The sequence below is a fragment of the Trachurus trachurus genome (assembly GCF_905171665.1).
Source record: "Trachurus trachurus genome assembly, chromosome: 21".
NCBI classification, from domain to species: domain Eukaryota; kingdom Metazoa; phylum Chordata; class Actinopteri; order Carangiformes; family Carangidae; genus Trachurus; species Trachurus trachurus.
In genome coordinates this window covers 27801377-27816460 of record NC_139899.1, presented here as the reverse complement: position 1 = coordinate 27816460, position 15084 = coordinate 27801377, and the positions used below count along the sequence as shown (strand labels likewise).

At 42.0% G+C, this 15084-nt stretch overlaps 1 protein-coding gene across 1 annotated transcript; it reads left to right on the top strand.

The window, feature by feature from the left end:
• Positions 1-2077: 2077 nt before the first annotated feature.
• Positions 2078-14485, top strand: LOC311004083 (trace amine-associated receptor 1-like; the record flags this gene model as incomplete). The annotated part of the gene is made up of 3 exons (XM_083996032.1): positions 2078-2271; positions 13077-13190; positions 13666-14485. 3 exons carry the CDS (start codon positions 2078-2080, stop codon positions 14483-14485), a joined length of 1128 nt encoding a protein of 375 aa, XP_083852158.1.
• Between the last annotated feature and the right edge of the window lie 599 nt (positions 14486-15084).

The window sequence follows — 15084 nt, the reverse complement described above, 5'->3', positions numbered from 1 at the left end:
GTACATCATATGTCATATCAACAGAGAAAATTTCAGAGTAACATTTATTGAATATTTATGTCCACCTTAAAAATGACACATATAATTAGTCAAGGGGCGAATTTAGAAAAGAGCCTCCATTAGGACTTTTGCTCACATGTCTGGGTAAAGTTTGAAAACCTTTTTTTTTTTGTTAGAAGAAACCTATAGAAGGAATTTTAGGGGTGTTGTCATCTTGATTTTTTTTTTGCTGGTGACCACTAGAGGTGCTACAATATTGAAATTCTCAATTCTGGCATATGGTCAGTTTTGGTCACAAGTATGGCCAACCGGTACAATTTCTATGCATAATTGTCAAGATTAAAGATTGTACATCTAAGGAAATATATTTTTTTTGTAGACAAATGGTATATGGATCTGGCGTAGTCCATCTTCAGTTCCATTTCGTAGATCTTTATCTTTACTTTTTCCATAGTCATTTTGACAAATTAAGCATTTTTCCCAATTAATCTGTCTTTTATTTGAAAAAACACCAACTGGTTCCACATTGAGTCAGCTGAAAATGTGACACTCTTTGTGTTTTTTGGAAACACAAAGAGTTGCTCCTACTTGTTTCATGTTGTATTGGCTGTAAAGTAGATACAATTTCATCTTGTGTTCATTTAAGACAAACTGTTTCATCCAACTTTCTCATCTTTTACCAAAGTGAAATACGATGCTAGTCTATAACTCAAAAAATATGACTAGCTATAGGTATATCTAGGCTAAACAACTGGAGTGTTGACAATAACTATGCATAGAGGTATATGTCATATATACAAATAACGTTAAAGTCCTTAACAAATAGTAATTCATGTCCACTTGTTTCAAACAGAGGAGATGATGCTCTACTTACCACAGCAGCAAATACAGTATCTCACAAAAGTGAGTACACCCCTAACATTTTTTTAAATATTCTATTATATCTTTTCATGGGACAACAGTGAAGATATGACACTTTGATACAATGTAAAGTAGTCAGTGTACAGCTTGTATAACAGTGTAAATTTGCTGTCTCCACAAAATAACTCAACACACAGCCATTAATGTCTGAACCGCTGGCAACAAAAGTGAGTACACCCCTAAGTGAAAATGTCCAAATTGTGCCCAAAGTGTCATTATTTTGTGTGGCTACCATTTTTTTCCAGCACTGCCTGTCTAGGAAATGGAATTCACTAGAGCTTCAAAGGTTGCCACTGGAAACCTCTTCCACTCCTCCATGATGACATCACAGAGCTGGTGGATGTTAGACACCTTGTGCTCCTCCACCTTCCATTTGAGGATGTCCCACAGATGATCAATAGGGTTTAGGTCTGGAGACATGTTGGACAGTCCATCACCTTTACCCTCAGTGTCTTTAGCAAGGCAGTGGTCACCTTGGAGGTGTGTTTGGGGTCGTTATCATGTTGGACTACTGCCCTGGGCCCAGTTTCTGAAGGGAGGGGGTCTGCTCTGCTTCAGTGTGTCACAGTAGGGTTAGAGGGCAGGCAGAACCCCCCACCCTGTCATCCTCTGTAGCATTGCTGCAGAGGTTGAAGGGGTGGGTGGTCTGCTTGTCAGTGCTCAGACCATACGCTGCACACTGCATCCAATTGGTCTGCATGGTTGTCGTCCCAGAAGGAAGCCTCTTCTAAAGATGATGCACAAGAAAGGCAGCAAAGTTTGCTGAAGACAAGCAGACTGGGGACATGGATTACTGGAACCATGTCCTGTGGTTTGATGAGACCAAGACAAACCATTTTGGTTCAGATGGTGTCAAGTGTGTATGGCAGCAACCAGGTGAGGAGGACAGGGACAAGTGTGTCTTGCCTACGGTCAAGCATGGTGGTGGGAGTGTTATGGTTTGGGGCTGCTTGGGTGCTGCCAGCACTGGGGAGCTACAGTTCATTGAGGGAACCATGAACGCCAACATGTGACACACTGAAGCAGAGCATGATCCCCTCCCTTCATAAACTGGGCCCAGGGCAGTAGTCCAACAAGACAACGACCCCAAACACACCTCCAAGACCACCACTGCCTTGCTAAAGACACTGAGGGTAAAGGTGATGGACTGTCCAACATGTCTCCAGACCTAAACCCTGTTGATCATCTGTGGGACATCCTCACATGGAAGGTGGAGGAGCACCAGGTGTCTAACATCCACCAGCTCTGTGATGTCATCATGGAGGAGTGGAAGAGGTTTCCAGTGGCAACCTGTGAAGCTCTAATGAACTCCATGCCCAAGACAGTTGAGGCAGTACTGGGGAAAAAATGGTAGCCACACCAAAAATTGACACTTTGGGCACAATTTGGACATTTTCACTTAGGGGTGTACTCACTTTTGTTGCCAGCGGTTCAGACATTAATGGCTGTGTGTTGAGTTATTTTGTGGAGACAGCAAATTTACACTGTTATACAAGCTGTACACTGACTACTTTACATTGTATCAAAGTGTCATATCTTCACTGTTGTCCCATGAAAAGATATAATAGAATATTTTAAAAAAAATGTTAGGGGTGTACTCACTTTTGTGAGATACTGTATGTTCGATTAAGCACAGAAAGTGAAACTGATGGTAAAAGCATGATGCAGAGCTCTAGCTCCAGAAGGGGGGCTTATAGAAGGCCCTTTTTCTGAAATCCGTCTAGACTATAGAGTGTTTGGTCTGAAACACGGGTCTGTCAGTCACTCTGCTCTGAGCCGAGGAGAAAACTTTTCTTGTATCCTACAAGTTTTATCCAATGAGGAGAGAGAACGGCATGAAGGGCTGTGTGTGCAGCCAAGGGATGCGTGTGAATGTGGTGACGTAGGGACGAGGACCAATAGATCCATGACGAGGGCGGGGACTGCTAACTCCATCGGCTGACAAGAAGTTATGGTGCGTTCAAGGCAACCCGTAACTCATTTTTCCAACCTGTGAAGTCAGACCAGTTTGATCTGGTACGAGTTCATGGGTCGGAAGTTACGAGTGGCCGTTGTAGTGCACTTTCACAGGCAACAGGTCGGAAAAACACGAGTTACGGGTTGCCTGGAACGCTACAAAGTCATAAGTCGTGACTTGAAGCTGTAACTTACGGTTTCAAAAGCCTGCCTGGAACGCAGCATTAGCCAAAACGACCAGATCGCTTACTTCTGCTTTAACTACATATTCATCACTTCATCTAGTTTTGAATGTTTGTTTTGATTTACAGTACAGGTGACATAGTCTGGGAGTTGTAATTCATAAGTATTGGAGTTTTGTTTCCTATCTGTGTAATACTGAATAGGCTACCTATTTTTGATCTTGTAAAGACTGCGTGAAACCACTTTTATATTGAAAAAAAACAATGGTATAGCATGAATAGATTTGTAAATTAATAAGTGCAGAAGGAAATTATTAAATGTATTAAAATGAATACCATTTGATCATTAAAAAATTGTGTTCACATGCTCAAACACAAAAATGGGATACTTAAAAAGCGTGAAAACAAAGCAGTTAAATAAACAAAAATTAAAGGAGCCACAATAATGTAAACCAACATCAAAATATATGAATATGCATGAATACGTAATCCATGCTTTTACATAAATCACTGTACAAATAAATCAAGCTGTGACTTCACATAACAGACATATTTTTATTACAGATCTTAAATCACGCTTGTTTTGGTTTGCTTTGGAACAACACATACAAGACCCTTCTTATCTGGTACTTTTCCAAGTACCCAGTGCTGTGGAGTCCATCACCATGACAACATCGCCAGGCATGAAACTTCCTTTGTCCACTTTTGACACTCTTGCAGTAATGGTATCCACAAGTTTCCGAACGTCATCTATGGTCAAAACTGGCTTCCGGTTTTGCCGGTTTGGTGGAATTGTACGTTTACGTTTCCATGGTTTTCAGTCATTGTCATAGTTGCGGTAAACGCATGGATCTATTAACACTGGCTTTTAACACGGATGTCAATTTGTGTGATATCCACTGTTAAAAGCTGGTGTGATGATCCATGCGTTTTACAGATTTTCATAAAAAAAAGAAATCCATGCATTTACCGCGACTACCGAAACCATGGAAACGTAAACATAAAATTCCACCGGAAGAGCAAAACCGGCAAAACAGGCTTACGTTTTTGACGTACGGAAAAAGGTGGATACTCCTACTACTGTGAATTTGTTACCGGTACTGGTGCCGTCGCTGTTACACCCCGCCGTTCGAAAACCCCGCCGCTCTAAAAATAGACTTCCATTCAAAGACAGATTGGATCGATGACATAATCTGCTTTCTGGAACAATGCATGTCCTCCAAGGGGCTCCGTAACATATAAATTATCTGTGTGACAAACAGTTTCACTCAGAGAGCTGTCAGAGCTGAGCAGCTTCTCCTCTCTCTGAATATGGAGGCTCTGGAGGAGGCTGAATTCTGCTTTCCTCAGTTCAACAACTCCTGCAGGAAGACAATACTTTCTCTCACTGACGCCATATTTATTTACATTCTGATATCTTTCATCACTTCGCTCACTGTGGTTCTGAACCTGCTGGTCATCATCTCTATCTCCCACTTCAGGCAGAGATAATAATTGTGTGGATGGCTTACAAAATTATTCGTTTTTTGGCTCCAGCTATGCAACAGAAATTCAGAATTAGGTTACTGATGAAAACATGTTTTACTTTTATGTTTTGGTTCAATTTATAAGGAAAGAGCTCTGACCAAGGCTTCTCTGTTTTGATAAATAGGAAGAAAGTTGTTGTTTTGTTTTTTTTAAGAATGAATACAAAATAGTTATTTGAAAATGCACTTTACAGTTGAGATTTATACATTTATGTTGTTACAGTGCTGTTGTAGTAGCCTGATGCATCAGCCGCTTATTTCATTACATTTCATATAGCGTCTGAACACGAGCCATAGGGATTTGTTTGCTTCCGGGAGGCGGTTGCTTACATTTGCTTCAACTAATCGCTGCTGCTTGGTGGTCACGTGTGCTATACACCGGTTAAGCTCATAGGTTAATCTTGAGCGCTTGAGTTCAACGTCATCGCCTTCACTTACCCGTCTGTTCGCTGAAACCGAAACGCATTGCTAGTTCCCTGACTACATGGTTGAGGCAAATTAAATTTGCCGGAACCAGTAGGCGGCGCTAGCCTGGCTACTGTTGTAGCTGTTAATAACAAGTATTTCTACAACTGCTGCATGTGTGTTCATTGTTGATATTCTCTCTTTTTTTCAGGCAGCTCCACACTGCCACCAACCTCCTCCTCCTCTCTCTGGCTGTTGCAGACTTCCTTGTGGGTTTTGTGCAGATGCCAGCTGTAACCCTTGTCCTCCGAGGCTGCTGGATGCTGGGTGACTTCCTATGTGCTATGATTTACTTTTTTGGTTATGTCGTTGTTGGTGTTTCAGTGGGAAGCATGGTGCTCATATCAGTTGACCGATACATGGCAATTTGTGACCCCATGTTTTACTCCACCAAGGTTACTCTGAGGAGGGTTCAGTACTGTATTTTACTCTGTTGGATGTTTTCTGCTGTTCATAGCAGTTGGATGATGAGGGAGTTCTTTAACGAACCAGACAGATATAAAACCTGTCATGGTGAGTGTAAATTCAAGTTTAAATATGCTGAAGAAATTATTGATGTAGTTTTGACCTTTTTAGGCCCAGTTTTAGTCATTATAATTTTGTATATGAGAGTATTTGTGGTGGCTGTGTCTCAGGCTCGTGCAATGCGCTCTCACATTGTAGCTGTCACTATTCAGCGTTCACACACTGTAAAAAGTGACAAATCTGAACTGAAAGCAGCGAGGACTCTGGGCATTGTAATAGTGGTGTTTATTGTTTGCTCCTGTCCATATTACTGTTTTAGTCTTATAACTGTGAACAACCCGGTAGGGGCATCATCTGCAGCTACTGAAATTTGGCTGGTATATTTCAACTCCTGTCTAAACCCTCTGATCTATGTTTTTTTCTATCCCTGGTTCAGAAAAGCCATTAAACAAATTGTTAGACTTCAGATACTGCAGCCTGGCTCCAGTCAGGCAAATATGATGTAGCAAGTGACAGACTGACTGAGATGATTTACTTGTCATTGAAAGTGAAATTATTCTTGTTTAGAATAGAACAGAATAGAATAGAATAGATTACATTGAACACTGACACATTACTGACTTGGCTTTCTGCTGCAGCAGATTGGGCTGTAAATAAATTTGTATTTAACAGACATACAAAGAATGAGTATGTTTTGTTTTTTTTTGTCATGTCTGACAAAACTTATTTCATTATACGATTACATTTGTATGGATTATAAGTATATTTGTCAAATAAACCTGCTAATTTGACTGATTTTCTTTATTGTTCCCCTCCACCCTCCCTCTGCAGCCACAGTTCTCTGTGATGACTGTGATGGTTTCATTGAAATCAGTCATTTTTCCACAGATCAGAATGCATACCTACGTTGTCCTCATTAGGCTTACATGGGTCAAAGTTAGAAAAAATAATTGTCTTTATAAAAAATTACAAAATTACATGAATGAGTTACACTGTAACTGTAAACCTGGATTTAATTATTTTGTCAATGACCACACAATACAGTACATTTTATTTATTTTATTTAGACACACAACAGAGCAACAAATTATGTAAAATAATGATGCTGTGTGAAATTCCTGATACAAATTCAAAATAAGACCTTGTTTTCATAAAATTATCAAAATCGGTCTTTGCCAACAATTACAACAGTATAGGCTATTCTTACTTTTTGCTGCAGATATTACCTGATTCTATGATGCAGCAAACAGAACATGTGTATAGAATTATGAAACAATTTCCTTCCAAATACAATCACAGCACAGTTTTTTAATTGTTTGTTCTGCAAACAATTTTCAAGTATGAAAAAAAAGAACACTGACCAGCATACTGCGAGGACAAAACACAACACAACAAAGCAGGCATTAAGAACAACTATGCAGTGAGGACCAGAGTTGTTAAAACTGCAACTTTCTAACATGTATGCTGAAGTAGACACATGCAGTACAAGAAGTATCACATAAGCAACTGCAAGAATATTTGCTTCATCAAGTGCAATGTATTTGTGCAACAATCCAGACATGGAGAATTGTGTCATGAGTATAAATGTCTTTTAGCCTACTTGTACGTTTGGAGGAAAAACAAAACAAAACAAAAAACAACAACACTGATTGTGTAGCAGCAGGTACTTCAAGTGCAAAAGGAAAAACTGTATGCTTTGTTTGCCACACAACAATAGACATTAAGAACTGTGGCATTAAGAACAACTATGCAGTGAAGATCAGAGTTATTAAAACTGCAACTTTCTAACATGTGTCCTCTATAGAATTATTTCAGTAAAAACAAACAACACTAGACACATGCATTACAAGAAGTATCACATAAGCAACTGCAAGAATATTTGCTCCATTGAGTGCAATGTATTTGTGCAACAATCCAGACATGGACATGGAGAATTGTGCCATGAGCATAAATGTGTCTTACGCTGCAAGTTTGGAAAAAAGACCAAACAAAACAAAAAAACAACACTGATCATATAGCAGCAGGTATTTCAAGTGCAAAATGAAAAAAAAAACTGTATACTTTGTCACACAACAATATACAGTACATTAACTCATTGAGTGCCAACCACGTAATTTCTCGTTTTTCGTTCCCATGCGTTGAGTGCCAAAAACGAGATTTTACGTTTTTTGCTTTTTTTTTTTAATTATGAAAATAGACACTTTAATACACATAAAGGGCCCTAGTTTCTTAGACCGAGCGAAGTCTAACCTCAGAGCAGCTTCGCCACGCCAACGGGGGGGGGGGGCGACCGCCATTCCGAAGGACTGCCATTCCGACGGTCTGCCAGTCCGAAAATTCCCGAAGGTCCGTCATTTCGAACTTCCCGAGGGGCCGCCGTTCCGAATGTGTTTTATTTTGAAAATTGACCGGATTCTCTCGTGGTTTGACTTCCTGCCCGGCTTGACACGACGCGCCGCGGGGACAGCGCCCGACCGGCCCCTCCCCCTCCCCCTCCCCCTCCGCCTCCAAAGTTTCACCCAGGTGCGAGTCTGATGCATTACATCCATGGTCTGATGCAGCCGCGGCACTCCTGCTGAAAATAAATGTCCTTGCTCTGTGCTTTGGTTAGGTTTAGGCAATGTAGAAAGGAGTTGGTTAAGTTTAGTAAAAAGGTTAGGTAGAGGCCAATAAAATCGCAGTTAATATGTATCTCCCCCGGGAGTCGAACCCTGATCCACCGCGTCAAAAGCAGATGCTCTGACCACTACGCTACCACCGCAAAAGGTGCTGTAAACCATTCAAGATTATTTCAGGTTCGGAATGGCACCCTTTCTTTCAGGTTCGTAATGGCACCCTTTTCCCATAAATAATTAAGGGTCGGCATTCCGACAAATTAAAGTAAACGTTCGGAGTGGCGGCCCTTCGGAATGGCACCCTGGAACCCCAACGGGGCGTGGACCAGGTCCATTTCGCAAGATTGGTGGGCCGCGCAGTCAGACTTAGACCAGCGCAAGCCCTCCCCTCGTCCCTCCCACCGGCGCAAACGGCGAAGAGGGAGGAGACAGGGCGGGAGGGAGACAGGAGGAGGAGAGAAAGGCGTGGAGTGGGTTTGACACAGCCGAGTTAGATCTTCACCAATCAAATGAGCTCCTCTCCTCACCTTTAACTGCGCGGAGGGCGATGCGCGCTGCAAGTTTGTCATTTTATACTTGGACATGGACGGAGGAGACAGCGACGCCAGAGGCCGAACCTCTCCCCGGAGGAAACAGCTGTTTTGGTCCAGAGGTCCGAGCACAGAGTGACCAATAATGAGTTTACTAATAATAATACAAATATCCTTAATCAGGTTTGATCTGATACACTGAGAACCCCTGCCCAATGTAAGAAACAACAACTAATAAACTAATAAAGAAACTCACATTTATTCAAACCCTGTGTAAGCAAGATGAGAGGTGTAATCACAACATAAACAAACACCATGCGTAACGGATGAAATCAGCGTAAAGGACTCTCTCTCTCTCTCTCTCTCTCTCTCTCTCTCTGTCCGTCTCTTTTTTTCTCTTTTTTTTCTGTGATAGAGATGCTGAGTATACTGTAGTAGGCTATATACTGACATCTGATACCGAGGCTGTGGTGGACTAAGAGAGATGAAGATTTGTGTTTTGTTTTTCATTACGGCTGCCTGATGCGGTCGCTCACGCTAATGAATTAATAAGTAAATAAATAAATAAAGCGATCATCACAAGGGCAGAGTGGTATCTCAACACGGCAGAGACATGCAGTCATCCACCCTCAGTCCTGCTTTTGGGACATCCACAGCTGCTTTTCAGTGCCAGTTCGTCCCTGCTGTGTTAATTCAGGTGGAGTTTCCATTACGCGTGCTACAGCCTTTGATCTCTGCTTTGATCTGACGTCAGATGTGACGGGACAATCTATATAGATATAAATTCACGTGTTGATTCCATTAGTTGCATTAAATAGTGGTTATTGTGGATATTTATTGCATTGAAATGTGCCTGGAACTGTGGAAATCTGCCTGTGAGGTCTTGGTGATGTGTGTGCACTGCAGGTCAGTCAGTCAAACTTCCACTGCACCTGCTGCGCTTCGCCCTGCGCTGAGAGTAGACCTGGTTGGAGGTGGCGAGCTTTCAGCGCAACCTCGGCGAGACATTTTCGCACAAAACTTCCACTGCACCAAGCTGAATCTGTGACGCCTCCCCCTGCTGCGCGGCCACGCCTATCTCAGCGCAGCGCGATCTACAAATCTCCCAATCTGACTTTGCGCTAGGCTGCGCTGGTCGAAACTTGCATTAGACCGGCTGCACTACCTTGCGCCACCTGCGCTGCGCCAGCAAACTAGGGCCCTATATGTAAATTTGGGGACTCTACGCCGAGCAGAACTGAAATAGATGACGATCAGTCTCATGACAGCTCATGATCTGGAAGTTTTAATCATAACTCAGCTTTTTCAAACGGAGTTCTGCGTGTGGATGCAGCGCAGCTGCTCCGCTCTCACCCGCGAGGCTGCAGCAGCTGGGAGCTGAAACAGGAAGCTCTCAGCCGACAGTCCCGCCCGGTTTTCATCTCGAGCAACACCGTGTCCTCCCCAAGGTCCTCCCGCGGTAAAATATGATGGTCTCTGGGCCAAAGCAGACCGCCGGCACCGACCCGTACCACAGAAGGACCGCGACCACCGGCGGGACTGGTGTTCCCGAGCCGCTGTGGCCGACAGACCCTCAAATTCCGCGGCGAGAGGCTGTGACACGGCACGGTGCGTCTGTGTTATTGTTGTTTAGTGGCGCCCCCCCCCCCCCCCCGCCCCCGATGGTGGTTTTGTGAATAGAACAACAATTGTTGTATATATTTATCTTACACGAGCCCTTTGATCCAGAAATGCGAGTGTCAGAAGAGCGACAGGCACAAACAGAGCACCTTTCATAAAAGACGCTCTATCTCCTTTTCTAGAAAAAAAGGAGGGATTTTGGTGAAACCTAGCCATGTTTAGCTTGACTTTTCTCAGGAACAGAGGCACGTAGAAACAAACGGTTTGTGGCCATTTGAAGCATACAGTTACACCTTTCAAATGAGCTACAGTATGTGTTGGTGGCAATAATATAGAATACACTATGGCTCTACATAAAAAGTCAAAAATGGTCGAAATTGCCGGTACACTTGACTAAAACTTTGGAAAGGAGCGCGGCACTCAATGAGTTAAGAACAGTAGCATTAAGAACAACTATGCAGTGAGAACAGAGTTGGTCAAAATTTCAGATACGGACATCAAGAATTGTGCCATGAGCATACATGTGTCTTACACTGCAAGATCATTTTTCAGCTTTTGAACCTTGGGAGGTAGCTCACTTCAACCCAAATTTAGCATTCTACCTGCTGAGTGAAGGTGAATGTGTTTTTTAAGCACCTTGGGTACTGCAGGTGGAGTGCGTAGGCATGGCTGTAGCCAGCTATGAGGTCACCGAGGACCGGACCTCTGTAAAAATTTCCGTGAGTAAAAAAACCTGGGGAACATAGGTACGCTCCCGGTTCAAACCCCACCTGGGGCAGTCCGCCCCGAACACAACAAGGGCCAGATAACATCGGCTACACTTTGTAGCCATAGATTATCTCCCAGCCAGCTTGTCAAGAATATCATGCTTCAGGGAGCGTGCCTATGTTCCCACAGCCCTATGTTCCCTCAGCCCTATGTTCCCTCTGGACTCTCTCTATCTATCTAGCCTGTCTAGCCTCTACCGGGTCTTTTTACTAAACTTAACCAACTCCTTTCTTCATTGCCTAAACCCAACCAATGGTGGGACCAAAGGGCTGAGGGAACATAGGGCCTAATTTCCAGTGACAACAAAAGTTAGAAATGAGGGAACATAGGGCTGAGGGAACATAGGGCTGTGGGAACATAGGAATGACCCCATGCTGGCTTCATATCCTTTGTCACTTTCAGGTAAGTGCTATCACAAAGATACATCAGATTTCCATGCCGTAATCTGTGTTCCACGTCCCTCCTGAGATGAGGTAGATAAGATCTCTGTGTCAGGCTGGCTGCTCATGTCATTGTTTATTTCACTTTGTGGCACTGGGATGAGATCAAGGACAGGAATAATTCTGATGGTAGGGGAGGTCAGAAATGTCTGTAAGGTTACAACGTGCATTGTTGAATTCAGGGTTCTCGTACTGTAAAGCGAAGTTGTAATCAGGTTCAACTGATTTCTTGAACCACTTTATTAAATCATCAACTGTATTGGGACCAGGAGTCATTGTCATTTTTCGTATGTCCCCCTCAAAATAAATAACTCTCATCGTCAGCTTCTGTTGTGTAGCCATCTGAGGAAAAAAAAGAAACATCAACAGTTTTAGCAAATAACTAATCTTGAGGGTCACCATAAGCTTCCCTTGTGGCCTACTTTGTATGCTGACAGTAGAAAGACATTATTTATATCAGGCATCTTAACCACACACATAGAAGGGCCATCAGGTCCTACTAGCATAGCTGGTAGGACTGAAAGTGCTCATGGTACCATGCGGTCAGTTTTCAAACAAAATGTCTGGGTTAGCTGGTAGCAACTTCAAACAAGTTGGTTGGCCCTGATGGTGTTTCGCTGACACTCCTTGAGGACTGTGCTGTCCAGCTGGCTGTGCCTCTCCGTACCATCTTGAACCTGAGCCTTCAGACAAGTAGGATCCCTGTTCTCCTTGAGGATGTAAATAATGCATACTGTACATATATTTACACAGCTTTGCAGAAGAAATTGTCGACCTTGTTGTGACACTTTTAGGCCCAATTCTTGTCATTACACTGTATCTGAGAGTTTTTGTGGCTGTCTCTCAAGCTCGTGCCATGTTCCTTGACATTGCAGCTGTCAAACTTCAGCATTTAGTAAATGTTAAACCTAAGAAATCTGAATTTACAGCAGCAAAGAATCTGGGTATTGTAGCAGTTGTGTTTGTGCTGTGTTTTTGTCCATATCATTGTGTTGCTCTGCAGTCAACAACTCACTTTGGCCATCAACTGGAGCCCTCAAACTTTGGTTGTTGAAATTTAACTCCTGTCTGAGCCCTGTGATCTACATTTTTTTCTACCCCTGGGTCAGAAATTCTGTCAAACTCATTGGTTCACTTCAAATAATGCAGCCTGGCTTCAGTCACGCCAAATTGATATAGGAAGCAACTTAAGTGATATAATCGCTACATCGTGGTGGGGTTTATTGATGAACATATTCATTATGAAAATTAAAAAGGAAAATATTGGAAAATGTTTTAGTAGTCATCAGTAGACCACCTCTATCTTTGTTTTATGTTTCTTTTAGTTGACCTTTGTGCTGATTGTGTAGTTGCACTGATTAAAGATTGCCCACAAGTAGGTAGATACAGCCAAAGTATGACATAGTCAGCCTTCTGAATAATTCAAATTTTAATGTGGGAAGGGAGGATGGAAAGAGATAAATCATCTCTATGACCAATATAGCATTAATCGGAAAGTCGTCAGAGCTCAGCAGTTTCTCCTCTGTCTGAATATGGAGGCCCCAGAAGAAACAGACCTCTGTTTTTCCCAGTTGAACATTTCCTGCAGGACAACAATGAATCATCATGCATTGGCTATGCTCCTTTTCACTGGGTTGATCTGCATCACTCTGCTCATTGTGGTCCTGAACCTCCTGGTCATCATCTCTATCTCCCATTTCAGGCAGAGATAGAATTTCTCTGCATGGTCTAAAGTTTATATTGTGGCTCCTTCTATGCAACATAATGTGTGATTTAGGTTATGAACAAAAACGTGTTAGATTTACAGGTTCCTATTTGATCCAATATGAAGATACTGCTTTGACCTATAGGCAACACAACTGATTTTAGTACTTTTCAGATAATTGCAAATATATGATTAAAAAAAGGATGAGTGATGAGTTCTCATATGCCCGACGACAGAAAATATTCTTCTCCTTGAGAATATAGATAATGCAAGGAAATAATGTCTTCCTATTTAGGCCTTTAATGGATGCTTATTCATGATTTGAAAATGCTTTTGCAGCTCTAATGCTGTGATGAATTTAAATCACAATGCTGGATACATTTTAGATTATAACTTTTATTTCTACAAACTCTACATGTAACAGTGTGCTCACTGTTGATAAAATATATATATATTCTCTCTTTTTTTTCAGGCAGCTCCACACAACCACCAACCTCCTTCTCCTCTCTCTGGCTGTCTCAGACTTCCTTGTTGGTTTCCTACAGATGCCATCTGAATTCCTCCTCTTCCAAGGCTGCTGGATGCTCGGTGACTTCCTATGTGCGGTCAATTACTTTTTCGGTTACCTTGTTGTCAGTGTTTCAGTAGGAAACATGGTGCTCATATCAATTGACCGCTATGTTGCAATTTGTGATCCCATGTTTTACTCCACCAAAGTCACTGTGAAAAGAGTTAACCTCTGCATTTGTCTGTGTTGGATATTTTCTGTTGTCCATAGTAGTTGGATTCTGAGGGATTTTCTCAGGAAACCACACAGGTATGACTCCTGTTATGGAGAGTGTATATATTTAAACAATTATGCTGAAGAAATCTTTGACCTTGCTGTGACCTTTTTAGGTCCCATTTTAATCATTACACTTTTGTATCTGAGAGTATTTGTGGTGGCTGTGTCTCAGGCTCGTGCCATGCGCTCTCACATTACAACTGTGACACTTGAGCGTTCAGAGAGTGTAAAACCTAAGAAATCTGAAATGAAAGCAGCGAGGACTCTTGGTGTTGTAGTAGTTGTGTTTCTTCTGTGCTCCTGTCCATATTATTGTGTTGCAGTTGCAGCTGTGACCAACACAATAGGGGAGTCTTCTGCAGCCATTGAAATTTGGCTGTTGTATTTCAATTCTTGTTTAAATCCAGTGATCTATGTTTTTTTCTATCCCTGGTTCAGAAAGTCCATTAAACACATTGTTACACTTAAGATACTGCAGCCTGGCTCCAATCAGGCCAGTTTCATGTAGGAAGGGACAGTGATTAAATCCACTGAAACCAGTTATATTTCTGAGGGGAAAATCATCCTAATGGCAGGAATACACTGCCTGTGTTGTGTGAGCTACTTTGCTGCTGCTGCCATCTTTAGAAAGTTTGCAGGTTGCTGGGATTAGTGGTTTTTATCTTAATTATTCATTAATTCCAGATTAATGTTTTCTTGAAAAAGCCACCTGTCTGCAGCTGTTCAGACAGTTAGATGAATTCCTCGGGGGGCTGGTAAGGTATTACAATTGATTATTACTGATATGATGTCATTGACATCAACTGGCCTTCATGCTGTCTATTTTTGATGGCAGACACATGTGAAAAAAAATGTGTGTTAAAGATTTGTAGCCTATGTACAAAATTGATAGTTTCAATTATTGTTTTCACCAGAGTCACTCTGATGATTGTAATTCACGTTCTTTGACAAGATAATCTAGGCTAATACAAAAGCAACATATTATGTTGAGCCTTTTTTTTTTTATTCCAGTTCAAGCATCAGTGATTTACTTGACTCAGACATGATGCTTTGCTTTTTTAAATAGTTAAATAAACATTTGTCGTCATCCTTTTTGTGCATTATTAA